General features: G+C 41.1%; 1 protein-coding gene and 1 long non-coding RNA gene across 5 annotated transcripts in view; one reads left to right on the top strand and one right to left on the bottom strand.

Moving 5' to 3' along the window:
- The window catches only part of eed (embryonic ectoderm development), a 30,820-nt gene extending 20,956 nt beyond the window's left edge, over positions 1–9,864 (bottom strand). Inside the window, exons 1-2 of the mRNA XM_059964578.1 lie at positions 9,707–9,864; positions 5,566–5,718 (exon numbers count right to left, since the gene is read on the bottom strand). Coding sequence (XP_059820561.1) covers positions 5,566–5,718; positions 9,707–9,799 — 246 coding nt within the window. The 5' untranslated portion in view covers positions 9,800–9,864. The remainder of the gene's footprint in view (positions 1–5,565; positions 5,719–9,706) is intronic.
- Positions 9,841–15,913, top strand: LOC132391406 (uncharacterized). 4 transcript variants are annotated; one of them, XR_009511195.1, is made up of 4 exons: positions 9,878–10,097; positions 11,437–11,572; positions 11,660–11,807; positions 11,917–15,913. It is a non-coding gene; the product is annotated as an uncharacterized LOC132391406 (long non-coding RNA). The 4 variants fall into 4 exon arrangements; XR_009511197.1 differs by having other exon boundaries at positions 9,841–9,904; positions 11,660–15,913; XR_009511196.1 differs by having other exon boundaries at positions 9,873–10,097; positions 11,660–15,913.
- Positions 15,914–16,710: the final 797 nt, after the last annotated feature.

The raw sequence follows: 16,710 nt of genomic DNA, 5'->3' as shown, positions 1-16,710 counted from the left end.
CAAACTTGCTAACCTACCGTTCCACTTCCTCATCCAAATCATTTATAAAAGTCATAATGAGCAAGATCCCTGCAAAACACCACAGATCACCAACTTCCAGGCAGAATATATTCCATCTACTAGCACCCCCTGCCTTCTGTGCAAAAGCAATTCTAAATCCACACAATCATCTCCCTGAATTCCATGCCTCTTGACATTCTGTATGAGCCTACCATGGGAATCTTGTCAAATCTATATATAACATATGCACTGCTGTACTCAAACCATCAACTTATTTTGTAACTTCTTCAAAGAATTCAATTGGTCTTGTGAGACACGACCTGCCCCTCACAAAGGCATGTTGACTATCCTTCTCCAAATGTTCATAAATTCTTTCTCTAAGAATCCTTTCCAAATGTTTGCCCCCCCCCAATGACAGAAGACTCACTAGTCTATAATCCCATGTTACCCCTTTACCTTTCTTGAACAATGGAATAACATTTGCTGCCCTCTAATCTTCTGTTACTACACCTATGGCCAATGAGGACTCAAAGATCATCACCAAAGGTGCAGCAATCTCTTTCCTTGCTTACCCAGGGCAACCTGGGGTGTATCACATCTGTTTCTGAGGACTTATCTATCCAAATGCTTTTCAAAAGTTCAAGCACATCCTCTGTCTTAATATTGATACGTTCCATCATTTTAGCCTATTCTGTGCCAGCCTCACATTCATTAAGGTCCCTCTCATTGGTGAATACTGAAGCAAAATATTCATTAAAGACCTCCCCTACCTCATCTGATTCCAGACACATTTCCTCTTATATTCTTGATTGGTACTACCCTCACTCTCGTCATTCTGTACTTCCAAGTGCATGTAGAATACCTTGAGGTTTTCCTTAATCCTACTCACCAAGGCCTTTTCATGCTGCCTTCTAGCTCTCCCAAGTCCATTCTTAAGCTCGTTCCTGGCTACCTTATAACTCTCTAGAACACTGTCTGATTTTTGCTTCCTAAACCTTAAATATGCTTTTCTCCCTCTTAACTAGATGTTCCACATCTCCTGTCAACCATGGTACCTTCATCTTACCATCCTTTCCTGTCTCAATAGAATCTATCCAGAAACCCCATGCAAATGCTTCCTAAACATCCACATCTCCATTGTGCATTTCTCTGAGTATATCCGTTCCCAAATTACACTCCCAAGTTCATCATAATAACATCAAATTTGCCCTCCCCCACTTAAATACTTCCCCTTACCATTATTCTTATCCCTACCCAAGGCTACGGTAAAGGCCAAGGAGATGTGGTCACTGCCTCTGAAATGTTCACCCACCGAGAGATTTAAACACCTGACCAGATTCTTTGCCTAGTACAAGATCCAGTATGGCCACTCTTCCAGTCAGCTTGTCCATATAGTGTCAGGAATCCTTCATGGGTACAATTATAAATTCCACTCCATTTAAACTTCTTGCACTAAGGTGGTGCCAATCAATATTAAGGAAGTTGAAGTCACCTGTGACAACAACCCTGTTATTTTTGCATCTTTCCAAAACATGCCTTCCGATCTGCACCCCAGTGTCCCTGTTGCTATTGGGGTAGTGGGAGCGGGGTCTATAGCATATTTACAATAAAGTGATTGCTCCATTCAGTTTCTAACTTCCACCCATACCAACTCAGCAGACAATCCCTCCACAACATCCTCCCCTTCTCCAGCTGTAATACTATCGCCGATTAGCAATGCCACTCTCCCCATCCTTATTAACTGCCTCTCTGTCACTTTTGAAACACCTGAACTCTGATACATCCAGCACCCACTCCTGCCCTTGTGACAGCCAAGTCTCTGTAATGGCTATAACATTATAGTTCCAAGTACAATTGGCCCTCCTTATCTGCGGGGGATTGGTTCTGGGACTCCCCATGGATACCAAAATTTGCAGAGGCTCAAGTCCCTTATTTAACATGTATCAATGAGGTGGTCTTTAGGACCCAGCGGAACCCCAGACTTTATTTAACATGTCTCCATATGGTGGATATCAGGACCTGGCGGCGCAGCTCTGAATCCGCAGTGTTTCTGTTCATGAAAATAATCACGATCACGATTGAAAATAAGGTGGAAGTAATAAAGCAATCGGAAGGAGGTGAAACGCCATCGGTCACTGAAAAAGCGTTAGGCTACAGTCAGTCAACAACTGGAACAATTTTAATGGAGAATGTGAAAGGCTGTTCCCCGATGAAAGCTACAATTATTACTAAGCAATGCAGTGGTTAAATTATTTAAATACATATGTTTCTTAAGTGCTTTATATGCATAGAAAGGTAAAATATGTACTATATACTAAGAAAAACATTTGACTAACTGACTCTAAATAATACCAGATGTACCTGTTCCAACTTCAAGTTCAACTTAAAGACGGACTCAGGAATGGAACTCATTCATAACCCGGGGACTGCCTGTACTTTTAAGTCATTTCTAGATTACTTATAATGCCTAATACAATGTAAATGCTGTATAAATAGCTGTTATGCTGTATTGTTTAGAGAATAATGACAAGAAAAAATAGTCTGCACATGCTCAAGCAACGAGTACTGGAGAGAGAACTTCCAGGTTTTCCCAATCCTCAGTTGGTTGAATCCGCGCATGCAGAATCCACAGAAAAGGAGGGCTGACTGCGCTAATCTTCACCACAAGTTCATCACCCCATTACCCTCGTTCCTGGTACTTCTTGTGTTAAAATAAACACATTTCTGACTAGCCTTCCTTACAGTCTTTCTACACACTGCATCCACCTTTACACCCATTTCCTCATCCTCTAACCTATCATTCTGGCTCCTACCACCCCCCTCCCCCACCAAGCCAGTTAAAGCCTTCCCCAACAGCTCTGGCTGTTAGGATATTGGTCCCTGTCAGGTTAAAGTATAAACCATCAATTTTGTACAGATTATACCTTCTCCAGAAGAGATCCCAATTATGCACAAATCTGAAACTCTGACCCCTACACTAATTTCACCATTTCACTATCACTGGTGCATGGTACATGCAGCAATCCAGAGATAACAACCCTTGAGGTCCTTCTTTTCAGCTTTCTACCTAACTCCCTATATTCTCTCTTCAAGACCTCATCCCTTTTGCTACCAATGCCATTAGTGCAAATATTCATCACAACTCTAGCTGTTCACACTCCCCTTTAAGAATGCAGCGGACCTCATCTGAGACTTCCCTGACCCTAGCACCTGAGAGACAAATACCATCCAAGAACAACGTTCCTGCTAAGGTGTGTGCGCGCACACTTCTTTTGCTACTAGTGCACAAAGGAACTTAAACTGCACATAAAATGTTGTCACCCTCAAATTCGCTGGCATGTTAAGTATATTTCACGATCGTACACAATCACATTTCCTTTTCCTGTTTCTGATGCAGATGGTGTTGACAATGTGGAGTTTGCAATGATTTGTCTGCAGATTTTGGAACTGGCTTATTTGTACCGTTTTTATTGATTCACTATGCCAAATTCCAAAGAAAAGGACATAAAGCGCAAAGTAATGAGTTCCTTTAAAGCAAAATTACTTAATGAAACAGTAAAAACTGCTACACCAATAGCCCATGAGGTCCAGAATGTGCAACTACGGGAAACATTTATATACAATACAGAAAATGATGTTACCTGCTGCTGGTGAATTTGCACGTGGAAAGAAGTGGAGTGATATTTGGAAACTTGACTTTTTAAAAGTGTCATTTAGCAAGCAAATCACATACAAAATGGTGCACAAAAACTCCAGCAAGAATATCCTCCTTTTCCTGCTAAAAGCCTGCTATGTATGTTTTGAGAGATGCAGATGGATGAGAGCAATCAAACCCAGAGGAGAATGGAGTTCTTATTAACAGTGTTTTGCTAGTAGTTAAAATAACTATCACTATATAAAAAAATCAGTATGCACATGTTGTTGTCACTGGGCAAAAATTTTTTGTGCACACTGGTCATTACAAATTAGAGGGAAAATTGTCCAGTAAATCTTTTTCACATCTACAGATTATCACATCTGTTCCACCACTACTGAGTTCCTTATCACCACTCCTCTCCTCTTCTTCCTCCTTCCCTTCTGAGCCAAACAGCCAGAGATCCAGCTGCTTCAGCATTTCGTGGTAGGTTGTTTCTCCCCCCCACCATCCACCCCCAAAATCATCCAAAGCAGGATCCTTGTTATTGAGAGGAACAGCCATAGGGGTACTCTGTGACATCTGCCCATTCACTTTCCATCTCCTAAGTCATCCCAGTTGCTTGCCTACTGCACCTTAGCTTTTAAACACCCCCCCTTGTAGCTCTTACCTAGAAATAGAAAGTATGACCTGTATCATAGGGGCAGAGTACTTATTATTCTGAGGGGGACCACATCAAAAGATCTTCAAATCTGAATAGATTTGAGAAGGCTCTTAAATAAGTATTAAGTACTAGCATGGGGTGTAAAAAGGAATCTGCGCTACATAGTTAATAATCACTAGTTAGGTGATGTATCAAATTCTGTCCACAATATTTTATGTACAGTCAGCCCTCCTTATCCGCGAGGGATTGGTTCCGGGACCCCTCGCGGATGCTCAAGTCCCTTATTCAACCTCTCTCAATACGGTGGACCTTAGGACCCAGCAGAACCCAAGACCTTATTTAACCTGTCTCAGTGCGGTGGACATTAGGACCCAGCAGTAGAGATCTGAATCAGCAATGCTTCTGTTCATGAAAATAATCACCAATAACAATTGAAAATAAAGTGGAAATAAAGCGAAAGGAAAGAGGTGAAATGCCATCGGTCACTGGAAAAGCATTAGGCTATGTCGGTCAACGATTGGAACAATTTTAAAGGATAAAGTGAGAAAGGCTGTGCCCCGATGAAAGCTACAATTATTACTAAGCAATGCAGTGGTTTAATTATTGGGTTTTGGGTTTTTGATCCTGCACATCAACCCGGCACAGTGGAGAGCGCACTTGATAGCAATCTGCCACTAGATCGAACTCAGGAAATTCCTGAGCCCAGCACTGAAAAATGCGTTCTTAAGTGTTTTATATGCATAGAAAGGTAAAATATATACTATATATGAATGCAAACGTTTGACTAACTGACGCTAAATAATACCAGATGTACCTGTTCTGACTTACTTAGAAAGAGAACTTCCGATTTTTTCGATCCCGATCCATAACCCACGCACATCCTCCCGTATACTCTAAATCATCTCTAGATTACCTATAATACCTAATACAATGTAAAATAGTTGTTATACTGCATTGTTTAGGGAATAACGACAAGAGAAAAAGTCTGTAAATGCTCAAACAACAAGTGCTGGAAGAGCACTTCTGGGTTTTCGTGATTCGTTGTTGGTTGAATTTGCGGATAAGGAGGGACAACTGTACACCACTACCCTTCTTAGTACTATAATGCAAAGCAATGATTTGTTCCAGCATTTTGACCTGGAGGAAAATGTGTGTACTAAAAAATAACAGGAAAACAATGAATACAATTGCAAAAGTATCATTGGGCATTTGGACCTGTATGATTCCAGTTATAATATCAGACATTGACATTTTTGTTCTCACAAACCTTAAGACTGTTGACACATTTAAAGGAATATTTGCATTTCTTGGATTTCCATTTTCCTTTGCCCCAGCTCTTCCTTCCAGGTACATTTGGTGTGTTTGTAGGCGTGTCCGGTCTCTCTGTATTTGTACCACTCTCTATACTGGCAGCATCATCCTACAGAACAAGAACAAAATAAAACACATACACCAAAACAAAAATAATCTTACAAATGCAAGGTTACGCTTTTCATTGAGTTTCTATATTTACTCAGCATCATGCGCAAGCTCTGTTTAATCATTATGGTCAACCAAGAGTCATTAAGCCTTAAAGCACTACATCACATAAACAGACCAGTCAGACAATCTAGTCTGTGCCAGTTAACTTTCTGTCCAGTCCCAACTACCCACTCATAGCCCTCCATACCCCTCTTATCCATGCACCTATCCAAATTTGTCTTTAGTGTTGCATTCAAACCCAAATCCACTCACATCATGCTCTGAGTGAAGAATGTCCTCCCGAGATTCCCCTCAAGTATTTCATCTTTTACTCTAAACCTATGACCTCTAGTTTAGTCTCACCCAACCGGAAGGGGAAAAACCTGCATATATTTACCCTATCTATAGCCTTCATAACATTATATGCCTCTATAAGATCAGAATCAGATTTAGTAACACCGGCATATGTTGTGAAAGGGTTGACTTTGCAGCATTTCCCTATTTCTCCTGTGCTTCATGGAATAAAGTCCTAATTTATTCAACCTTTTCCTAAAACTGAAGTCTTTAAGTCCCAGCAACATTATGATCGGAATGAACCTGCAACACCACTTCCAAGGAATTACAGGTCGACCTTCTATAATCCGGCACCATTGGGAGCTGAGGAGTGCCAGATTAGTGAAAATACCAAATTACAGAAGGATCACATTACGCAATAGCTAACCGCCTCATCATGCCTTTAAAATATCATGTAAATCAGTACAAGTCAGATAATAATGAAACAGAAATATTAAATGAGTAGCAAGTGAAATTTTAATAAAGTAATATCCTGTACAGGCACAGATAAAATAAAGAGTACAGGTAAATGTACAGGAATTAACTTATACAGAACAGTTGAGCACTTCCACTTCTAAAGTGAGACGTTTAATATACCTTCAGGCAAAGTTACATGTCTGCAAGTGTGAAGTTGTCCAGGATCATCAACATCTTCATTTTGAAAAATGAGTGAAGCATCAGGAACTTGGTGCTGAAAATGGCACAACAGTTTCTTCATAAACTGTTGATGTTGGTGGCAGCACATCTAGGTGAGCAGAAGTCGGGAGAAAGGAGGTCTTGTATATGCCACATTTCACGCGACCGCCAGGAAGCCGGGGATTCGCCACTAGGCTCTTCCCTCTTCACTCGCAGTTACTGAGGGAATCCTCGTTAGTTTATTTTCCTCCACTTAGTAATATGCTTAAATTCAGCAGGTCGCCTTGTCTGATCTGAGGTTGTAGGCAGAAGAGAATGGAGCACTGGCTGGGTGGGCGAGAAGGTGGACCTACCCAGCGCACTAGCTCCCCCGCCACTGGCGGGTGCCGGGCTGCCGCGCCTCACACAAATGATATTAATAAATGCAGGAATCACCTATCTGTGCTTACAAGAGTGTGCCAACATGTGAACAGATCTAGTGCAACCAAAACAATGCGCAGCAGATAGGTATGGCGGCCCAGGAAATTTTAAATTACAGTTGCACGGAAAATTTGAAATCAATGCTGGATTATCGAAGGAACTGGATTACAGGTAGTCAGATTAGTGAAGGTTGACTGTATGGATAGTTATTCCCTGATCCCTTTGTGCTACCACACTTCAGTTCCCTTCCCACTCTGGTTTGTCCTGCCAAAGTGCAAAAACCTCACACTTGTAATAAACATTCTTTTTAAAATCAAACAAATAACATGACTATTTATTGAGAATTTTCCATTCAGGAAGGTGATAATCAGCACGACAGTAAACCAAAGGGCTTGTTTCTATGCTTTGACTATGATTAGGAATTCCAATGATCCCCAAGGATAGTTAAGATATATTTCTAGCTAGATACATTATATTGTTTTCTTATTTCATCAGTTATATTTAACTGCCTTTCATAAGTTAGCTTAAAAGAAAGAAATCATCACAGGAGTGTCAGCCCATTACATCAAAGTAGAAGCACATAATAAAACCTTCAATAATATCTGAACTTGATAATTGCTACTAAATCAATAGGCAAAAACAAAACCCATAAATCCAAAGAAAATTTATAATGAACATTCCATCTGACCATACAACTTAAGGTGGATTTGGTTTCCTAAATAGTGAAACGCTATGTTAGGTGATCAATATTTCATCATCATCATCATATGCTGTGTTCTATGACATTGGGTGATTATAGTCTTTAGACCATGATTGTTCTTGACAAATTTTTTAACAGAAGTGACTTGCCATCTTTGCCTTCTTCTGGACAATGTCTTTACAAGAGGGGTGACGCAAGCCATTATCAATAATTGTTTGCCTAGTGCCAGCGGTCGCATAACCAGGACTTGTGATATGCACCACTTGCTCCCATGGCTTCATGTGATCCTGATTCATGGTAGGTGGCCAAGTACACCATGCCCATGGGTGATCTGCAGGCTAGCAGATGGAGGAAGCCCCTTACACCTCCTTTGGTAGACATATCTCCACCCCAGCACCTGAATGCTTCACAGCAGTGACAAATAAACTTACAGATCCAAGCTTCAGTAATTTATAAAAAGACTTACTTTTGTTTCTCTATAATTGCATTGTGTCATCATGTAGTGAAACTCACCAAGACTGTAAATACATAGCATAGTATATAGCAGAGAAATACTTAAAAGCACTAATGCAAAATTCAAGGTTCTACAATGACTAACTGTAACATCCAAACAAGACTACAGAATAGTTAGCTTCCAATTCGAAAATAAAACAGATACTAAAGCAAGTCACATCTTGTTAGCACAAGATGTGCACTTAAGAATTAAGAATTAATTTTTTACTGTTGCTCAACATTAGCCATAGGAATACAGAAGAATTTGTACTTGAATAACAAGCCATCAGTATTGCTATGTATAAACTTAGAAATCGTACTTATAAACCAATAAAAAAAATCATTAAAAACCCAAGTCTAAAAAAATGTGTATTGGCATATTGCAAAAAGCTCCTAAAGGAACGATAAAAGGCATGAAATACCTATAGTCCTCTATATTATTGGCAATTTATGAAGATCCACATCATCATAATGAATGAAGCTGGCTGTTTTGCTGTTTAGTTTTTACACGGGTACGTTGTCAGCAGCCTCGGTTCCTTTGTATAAAAGTACAATTCATCAATTCTTTAGGAATTGTAATAGATTCTATTGGGCAGAGTACACTTGTTTGACATCTTAAAAGCGCAGAAAACAATGGATCCGTGTAAATGACACATAACCGACAAAAACAAGTAGAAAGGGCACCATGACAGAAGCCGTGCAAATAGTATGTTCCTGATCGACATTTTACCACCGTATTTAGCTAGAGCCAAACAGTGCAGGGCCGAACATACTAGCAGTTCTCTTAAGTTCCTCTTCGCACAGAAACAAACGGACTTGGTCTGATGACGACGTACCCAAGTCAAACGATTAGGTTTTATTTGGACCAAATTGAAGAATGATAGCTTGTAGTCTCAGTGTGTGCACAGTAGATGGAAGCAACACCAAGATTTGTGCAAAAGATGCCACCACACCACGGTACTTATCAGTTAATAACATGCTGTACAATTAAATGAAATGAAGCCCAGATCATGAACTGGGTGAGATTTTTTTTCAAATAGGTAATTTATTTTCATTATTGGAAGATCCCCTTCCCATGTATAACGGCAGGGTCATGGATTTAAAATCCCTCCCTTCTACCACCCACTCTTTTCTCCAGATCAAACTCACAGTGAAGATCCGAGGGAGAGCAGAGAGCATCATCGGTGGGTAAGTTGGAGGTTGCTCGTTCTTTGCCCGCCTACACCCCAACTACCACACACACACACACAAGGCCTCCCCGGGACTAAGTCCGGGTGTCATACATTTTAAACCAAAGTCTCATTCTTGGAAAGTTGGTGGTAAAGCGCTTCCCTTCCCCGCCCCTATCCCCGTTAATTTCATTTACATTTTCGTCTGGCGACATGTCAGGATTGCTGTTCTCATCGCTCAGTTTCTGCCTCTTGGCCGGCATGTCTCCCCGTGCCGCGCTTTCCGACATGATGCACACAAAGGGTCGACGTCACTCCACACAGCCGCGACGTCACCAAGTCGCAAAAGAAGAGCGGCTGTCGTGAAGTGTGGCTGTGGTCTCGAAAGGGTGCAGGTTGTGGTTGTTCGTCTATTCCGTAGATCGGGCGGTAGCATTTCAAAAATTTTTTACTGTAAGCTGTGTCAAGAGTGAGGTAGTGGTGGCGAACTACCTTCTTCAACGCTGTAGCCCAACTACTGTTGGTTACGTAGGGACCGAGGAATTAAGAGCCAGGCAACACACACAAATTGCTGAAGGAACTCAGCAGGTCAGACAGCATCTATGGAAAAAAAAGTACAGTCGACGTTTCATGCCGAGACCCTTGGGCAGGACTAGGAGCCAGGCCTAGGTTACTGGATCGATCCAGTCTACACTGCCATTTAGTGGGATTGTAACGTCGAAATCATCTTCATGTCCTCCAATGATAATTGTCTCTTTAAAAGAGGCACTTGCGTAAGGCACATGAATCAAAATATTTTGTTTCGGGGTATTGTGTGTCTTAAGTCAAAGGACTATGGTGAAGAGACCAATAGATAGTCGATAAGAGGCAATTTCCTGCAAAAGGAAACGCCCTCTGCATCCTCCTCATCAAGACCGTTAGGATCTGAAATGTTTCAACATAGCCTGCTCTCGCACTCTTACTCTAATACTTTTCTTATTAAATGTAACAAATCTCCATATTCCAGTGAGTGAGGCATTCAGTGCTTATCATGTGATCTTAGCCTAACAATAATATTCGTCTATAAAAAAACAATGTGATCACACAAAAAAAAAGCTAAGATCCTGTGACTAACTTGGTGCCGTTAGTCATGTAATCATATCCAAATTGCAATGTTTTGAATCCAACTTTTGACTCCAGAGACTTGAGCATTAGGTTGACACTTAAGATGGGGATGTTTTAGTTTTGAATGAGACTTTAAACTGAGGCTTGATCTATTTTTCACATGGATGTAAATGATGCCATTGTGGCGACCCATTTCCTGGCACATCCGAACCGGCTCACAATTAGATAGCCTACGGGGGTTTGCGAGCTCTGCGCTCGCAAACCCCCGTAGGCTATCTAATTGTGAGCCGGTTCGGATGTGCCAGGAAATGGGTCGTAGCGGTGGCGTTGCTGGCGGGACGACCGCTACACCATGCCATTATTTTGACAACCCTGGAGTTATTTCCCAGCGTCTCTTGAAGTAAACGGTGGGGCAGCAGCCACTCCATTTCAAATATCAAGTACACCTTTGATCCAATCAAAGGTGTATATCATATGTCTTTTATATGATCACCAGTCACAGTGGGATACTAAGAACATCAAGTACTGCAGGATTATCCCGTCAGCGAGTTTATTGATAGCGATAGAGCTGGACTTACCGCATGCCAGTGATATCCTCACTGTTTTCCTCCCTTGCCCACAGCCTTCGTAACTTCCTCTAGATTTGTCTACACTCTGAAGTACTCTATGTCTAACTTCTTGTGCAGCCCCATTTTAAATCACTTTGCCTTCCACTGTCCAGACCCAAGTGCTAGAATTCCTTAACAAAACCTCTCAGCATGTGAGTAACAAATCTTACATGATGCTCCTTTAAATTGCCTTTGATATTTTTTCTATATTTAAGGTGCCATATTAATAGAAGCTGCTGATCTTATTGGCATCATTATGAGAGAGAGGAAGGAGGAGAAACAAATAACATCATTGAGGAAAAAACAGAAAATGTTCTTAGATAACATGGAAGCAAAAAACAGATTGGGCATGTGGGTTTGTATCTATTTTAAGTTATAATTTCAATATTGAAATTCAAATCATTTACATTTTAAATAACTTTTGTTACTTTGTTTCAGGAAAATAAAGTTGAATGCTACTGTTAATGGCATCAAAATCTAATGGAAATGCTGCCTTAAGTCAGGTTTTAGATTGTCAACAGCTGGAAGCGGAACTTCTTGCAAACATAACCACATAATTTTGATGCTAGTGGCTGCTGCTCATATGGTAAGTGAAGGCAGGATAATGAGCACAGATTTTATACTTGGTTGGAATTCAAAAGTCCTTATTCAGTCCACTGAAATTTCTAATTATTTTGCTTTGATGACTATTTCAGCCGGGAAGGCAATTTAAATACCAGACCTCTGAAGACCCTATCTCCTATGGTAACTCAATGAATTCATTATATTTCCACAGTATTGCATAAAATTCACATATCTCCCTTTATTCCAGTGGTGCCTGGTCTCAGAGGGCTACTTTCCTGCAAAATCTTTGGTTCCTTTCAAGACAGTCTCAGTGAAATATTTTTCCAGAAGTGGAATATAATGTAGAACTGCTGCTATATAGGACTGGATTAATTTCTAGACGTGCATCTCTGACTTCTAGTTATAATGAACATTCACTGACTTGAAACCAGTTTTTTTTACTCTAAAGCATACAATTGTGTTACTTAAAACATGAAGATTGAACTTACATTATTGCTGCAGTGCCTTAAACACATTTATTGTGCAAAATTTGATACCATCACCTTTAATATTGTTAAGATGTTGCCAAACCTAGAGTATCAGCTAGTATATTCCGATTATCTACTTTCATTGGGAAGATCTCAAATATTCCTTGCTGATAGCATTTCATCAATGACTGAATTTCAGGAAACTAATTATCAAGATTGTAATTTCTCCCTTCTGATTCCATGATGAATGTACAGCTTACCTCAGGCTGTCCATGAGGGTGCTTTTTTTTTTAAATAAAAGAGGATGCATTGTCACAGGATTTACATTCGTGCATGAACACAAGATGTTATACTTGGACAGATCCAAATAAAAGTATCTTTCATCTGGCCACTGACATCTCAGAAATGAGCACAAGCATTTGCTGATGACAGGGATGGCAGCATCAGATTGTGTGGTCTGGCAATACCCTATGAATATGCTTAGCAGTTACAAATGTCATACTCAGTAGAGGACTACTACAAAAGAGATTGCAATATATTCACCAATAACTTACCAAGTTTCTGAAAAAAGGCATCTGAAAAGATAGAGGAGTCTAACAGTTTATTTTGCCCTCACTCACGAGTTTTCCCTATTTTCTTAAGCTAGACAGATTGATAACTCCATTCCTGTCGTAGTTCTAGTTGAAGGTGATTTTATTATTCACCAGTGCGTTACAGTACTCAAGGAGCTAGGGTAAAAAGACAGTACTTCTCATTCTAACAAAAGGCAGATTCAAATATTGATTAATATTCCTTCAACTTCTAACAAGTGCTTCGAACTGAATAAAATAGACAAACCATATAAAAGGGTCACCCTGATGATGAAAGCTAGTTGATTAACAATACAATAATGAGCAATCATCAACCCCAAGTAAACAGTGAGATCTAGTAATTAGAAATAAAATATCAATCCAAGTCAGGGAAGTGTCAGAAATAACTGTGGGTCAACTGTCTAGGAGGAATAACCAGATGGCTTGAGTCGCAAAAAATAGATTGAGGTGCTTTTATTTACCAAAATAGTGGAAAAACAAAAACCTGGACGTCCACATCAAAACAAGAAAAAGAATGAAAACAAATACAATATATATACAGCTTGCAATTGTTACCTGTCTGGTTAACAGCCATCCTCAGATTAAACAGAAAAAAACCCCCAAAGCCTTGGTAACCCGAGGCTTATAACTGCTAAGCCCCTCCCCCTAGACCAGGGGTCAGCAACCTTTACCACTGAAAGAGCCACTTGGACCCGTTTCCCACAGAAAAGAAAACACTGGGAGCCGCAAAACCCATTTGACATTTAAAATGAAATAACACTGCATACAACGTTTTGTTTTGCCTTTATGCTATGTATAAACAAACTATAATGTGTTGCATTTATGAAATTGATGAGCTCCTGCAGAGAAAACGAAATTACATTTCTGCATGCAACAAAAATATTTTGAACTCCGAAAATAAGACGTTGGGTTGAAAGTTACTTTTAAGTAAAATACTCAACGTCTATTTGAGTCCTTCTTGTATTTATGAAAAACGCTAAACTTAAATTTGCCGCCAGCAGCAAACCAAAAATAACGTCAGCCAGCTGTCAACCTGAAAAATAAAAGGACTATTTCACTGAACAATGAAAACATATGAATATATGTAAAATAATAGGCAATTAAAATATTTATCATACTTGGTCAGGTTGACTCACACCTGACAATGCAGTCGTATTCAGTAGGGATGGATTGATGCTTAGGGGAGTGACCGGGAAGGATAATGTATTTTTTTCCTCTCTGAACTCACAGAAGCGTTTCCCAAATGATGTTTGCATTGCGATGATTGCAGAATGTAAATACTCCGAATTTATCATGTCGTGACCTTGTTTGAACTCTCTCAAATTGGGGAAGTGAGACAATGTGCCTTTCTGTAAATCTCTGGCAAGCACTGTCAACTTGTGCTCGAATGCCAAAACATCCTCCAACATGTGCAGGGCTGTACGTCCTTACCCCTGAAGAGCTGTGTTCAGCGTGTTCAGGTGCGCTGTCATGTCTACCATGAAGTGTAGCTTTTCCAGCCACTCAGGCTGTTCCAGCTCAGGAAAGGTGAGCCCTTTGCTGCCCAGGAAAGTTTTCACTTCTTCCAGACACGCGACAAAGCGTTTCAGCACCTCCCCTCTGGACAGCCAGTGATTAAAAACACGTTGTAGCGGTGTGCTACACGCAGTCAGTAAACTGCAGTCAAAGATAGCTTTATTCGAACTAAACAGCCTTGCTTTTAAGCCTCCCTCAACCCGCCCCCCCATGGGCGCGGATGCTGCAAAAGACATGTACTCACAAACCCCCGTAGGCTATCTCCCTTAGCCTGAACGCTGGCTAATTGTGAGCAGGTTTGGATGTGTCAGGTAATGGGTCGCCACAACGTCTTATTTAGATTGTACAAGATCACCATAATCTTCAAATTTAGAATTACATTTCAAAAACTAACAAACCAACATAAAATACATTTTAATTAAATACTGACCAATTATTTCCCAAAGCAACAGGGAGCCGCAGCACAGACGTAAAAGAGCCACATGTGGCTCCGGAGCCGCGGGTTGCCGACCCCCGCCCTAGACCAACCAAAAGCTAATTAACTCAATTATCTTCCATTTCACACAATCTGAAACTCCACTGCCAGTTCTCACAATAAACACATATACCTCATTGTAGGAGTCACCATTTCCCGGTTAAATAACTTAAATAAACTCAAAAACTTTACCACAAGATGAGTAATTAGGTAACATAACCCTTGGCCCAGTTAAAGATGGTATCCTTCACCATCAGCACACCTGTGCAGGTTGCCTGCTGCTTCTATATTAGACAGCTCTATACAGCAGCTCTGTTTCAAACCCAGTGACTGTGGAGGAGAGAAATGTCAGATTATCATGACACTTTGGCAAAACACCTATTGGAAAGATGAATATGAATAAATTGGCCTGAGGTAATTAAACTGTGACGTAGTATGTTTCCAGAATGTGCCATGTGCCATCCATAATCAGTGATGGGCCTTCGTCACAGCAAGACATAACATATTTGCTCATAGAGTAGTGAAGCAGTGAACTGCCACAGTGAGAGGCACCTGGCTTGTGGAGTTGCATGTTTTCTTCCTTGTATGGCTGTGCAGATCTTTAGTCTCAGCTTGTTTGCTGCTCTAAAAGAAATGGTGGATATCTGAGAGCTTACACTGATGTTTACCAATCCAGTCAGTGGTAGAGTGGTTGTATTGATGGGATGCTAGTTCATGAAAGAGAGAACACCAAAGGGGTTATACTCAAATACTGTCCACATCACACCTTTCAACCATATTCAACATGCTACTTCATACCCCAATTATTATCTACTCCTGGTAGGTGCAAGTGGAGAAATCCTCAAGGACTCCACAACACAGAGGACGAAGGCCTAAGTATTTCAGCAGTCAGATTGCACAGATGAGCAGCCTCTCTCAACACTGTGGGTAATACACGGTGTACACCATGGGAGAGCATCTGAACGTCTAGCTAGAAAAAACTAACACTGTACACAAGGGGTCACATGGACTTTTGACAATCAGTTATGTTAAGCTACTTGTATCTCAATGTTATATTAAATTTATTGTTACACACCTGTAATGCCTTGGTTCACTTCTTTACTGTTATGCTGTAGGTATTTCATTTAGCAGTTCTGTAAGAGCAGTCTGTTCTGCTTCCAGCCTGCTTAGGTTATTGTTGAAGATAAGGGATGATGTGGAATGTGTGCCATCCAATTAGTGGGAGGTTTTCCTGCTGAGTGATGCACAATCAATAACTCTCTGAGGTGGGAAGTGAACGATAGGCTTTTATTAGCAGCAAAAGGGAGCAGGACATCTCGGAGACTGAGGGATGAGCAGTGCCTCCAATCGCCTTTATACAGGGGTCTGTGGGAGGAGCCACAGGAGCAGTCAGTGGGGGGGGCGTGTCCAGACAGGTATACATAGTTTACCACATTCACCCCCCCCCCCACTTTGTTTTAAAAGAGAGTCCCCACGGGGCGAAGTTTCTTACAAGTATATTTACAGGTCAAGTCTATCAGGCGGTCGAGTCTGTCACTGCGATCTACATAGCACCGGTGACAGTGGTTGTGCTGGCTCCGGCCTGACTTGAGGTGCCACCCCTTTAGGCATCAGTAATCCCTCATGCCCGGTATGCCCGGTGCCCGGTATGGGAGTGTCGTGAGGAGTCTGTGTAGGGCTTGGAGTGCACAGTGTCTCGTGTATAGACATCTGTGGGTATGGCGTTCATAGTCACCGTGGAGTGTTTGGACTAGGGGTCTGGTGCTCTTGCAGGCGCCAGGTCGCGGACGGAGTCTGTGTCCTCCTGCCCATCAGGTAAGACCACGTAGGCATACTGGGGGTTCGCATGAAGTAGGTGAACCCTCTCGACCATCGGGG

This window comes from Hypanus sabinus, chromosome 3 (assembly GCF_030144855.1).
Source record: "Hypanus sabinus isolate sHypSab1 chromosome 3, sHypSab1.hap1, whole genome shotgun sequence".
NCBI lineage: Eukaryota > Metazoa > Chordata > Chondrichthyes > Myliobatiformes > Dasyatidae > Hypanus > Hypanus sabinus.
Note: the sequence above shows the minus strand (reverse complement) of the source record. Positions and strands in the feature narration are given on the sequence as shown.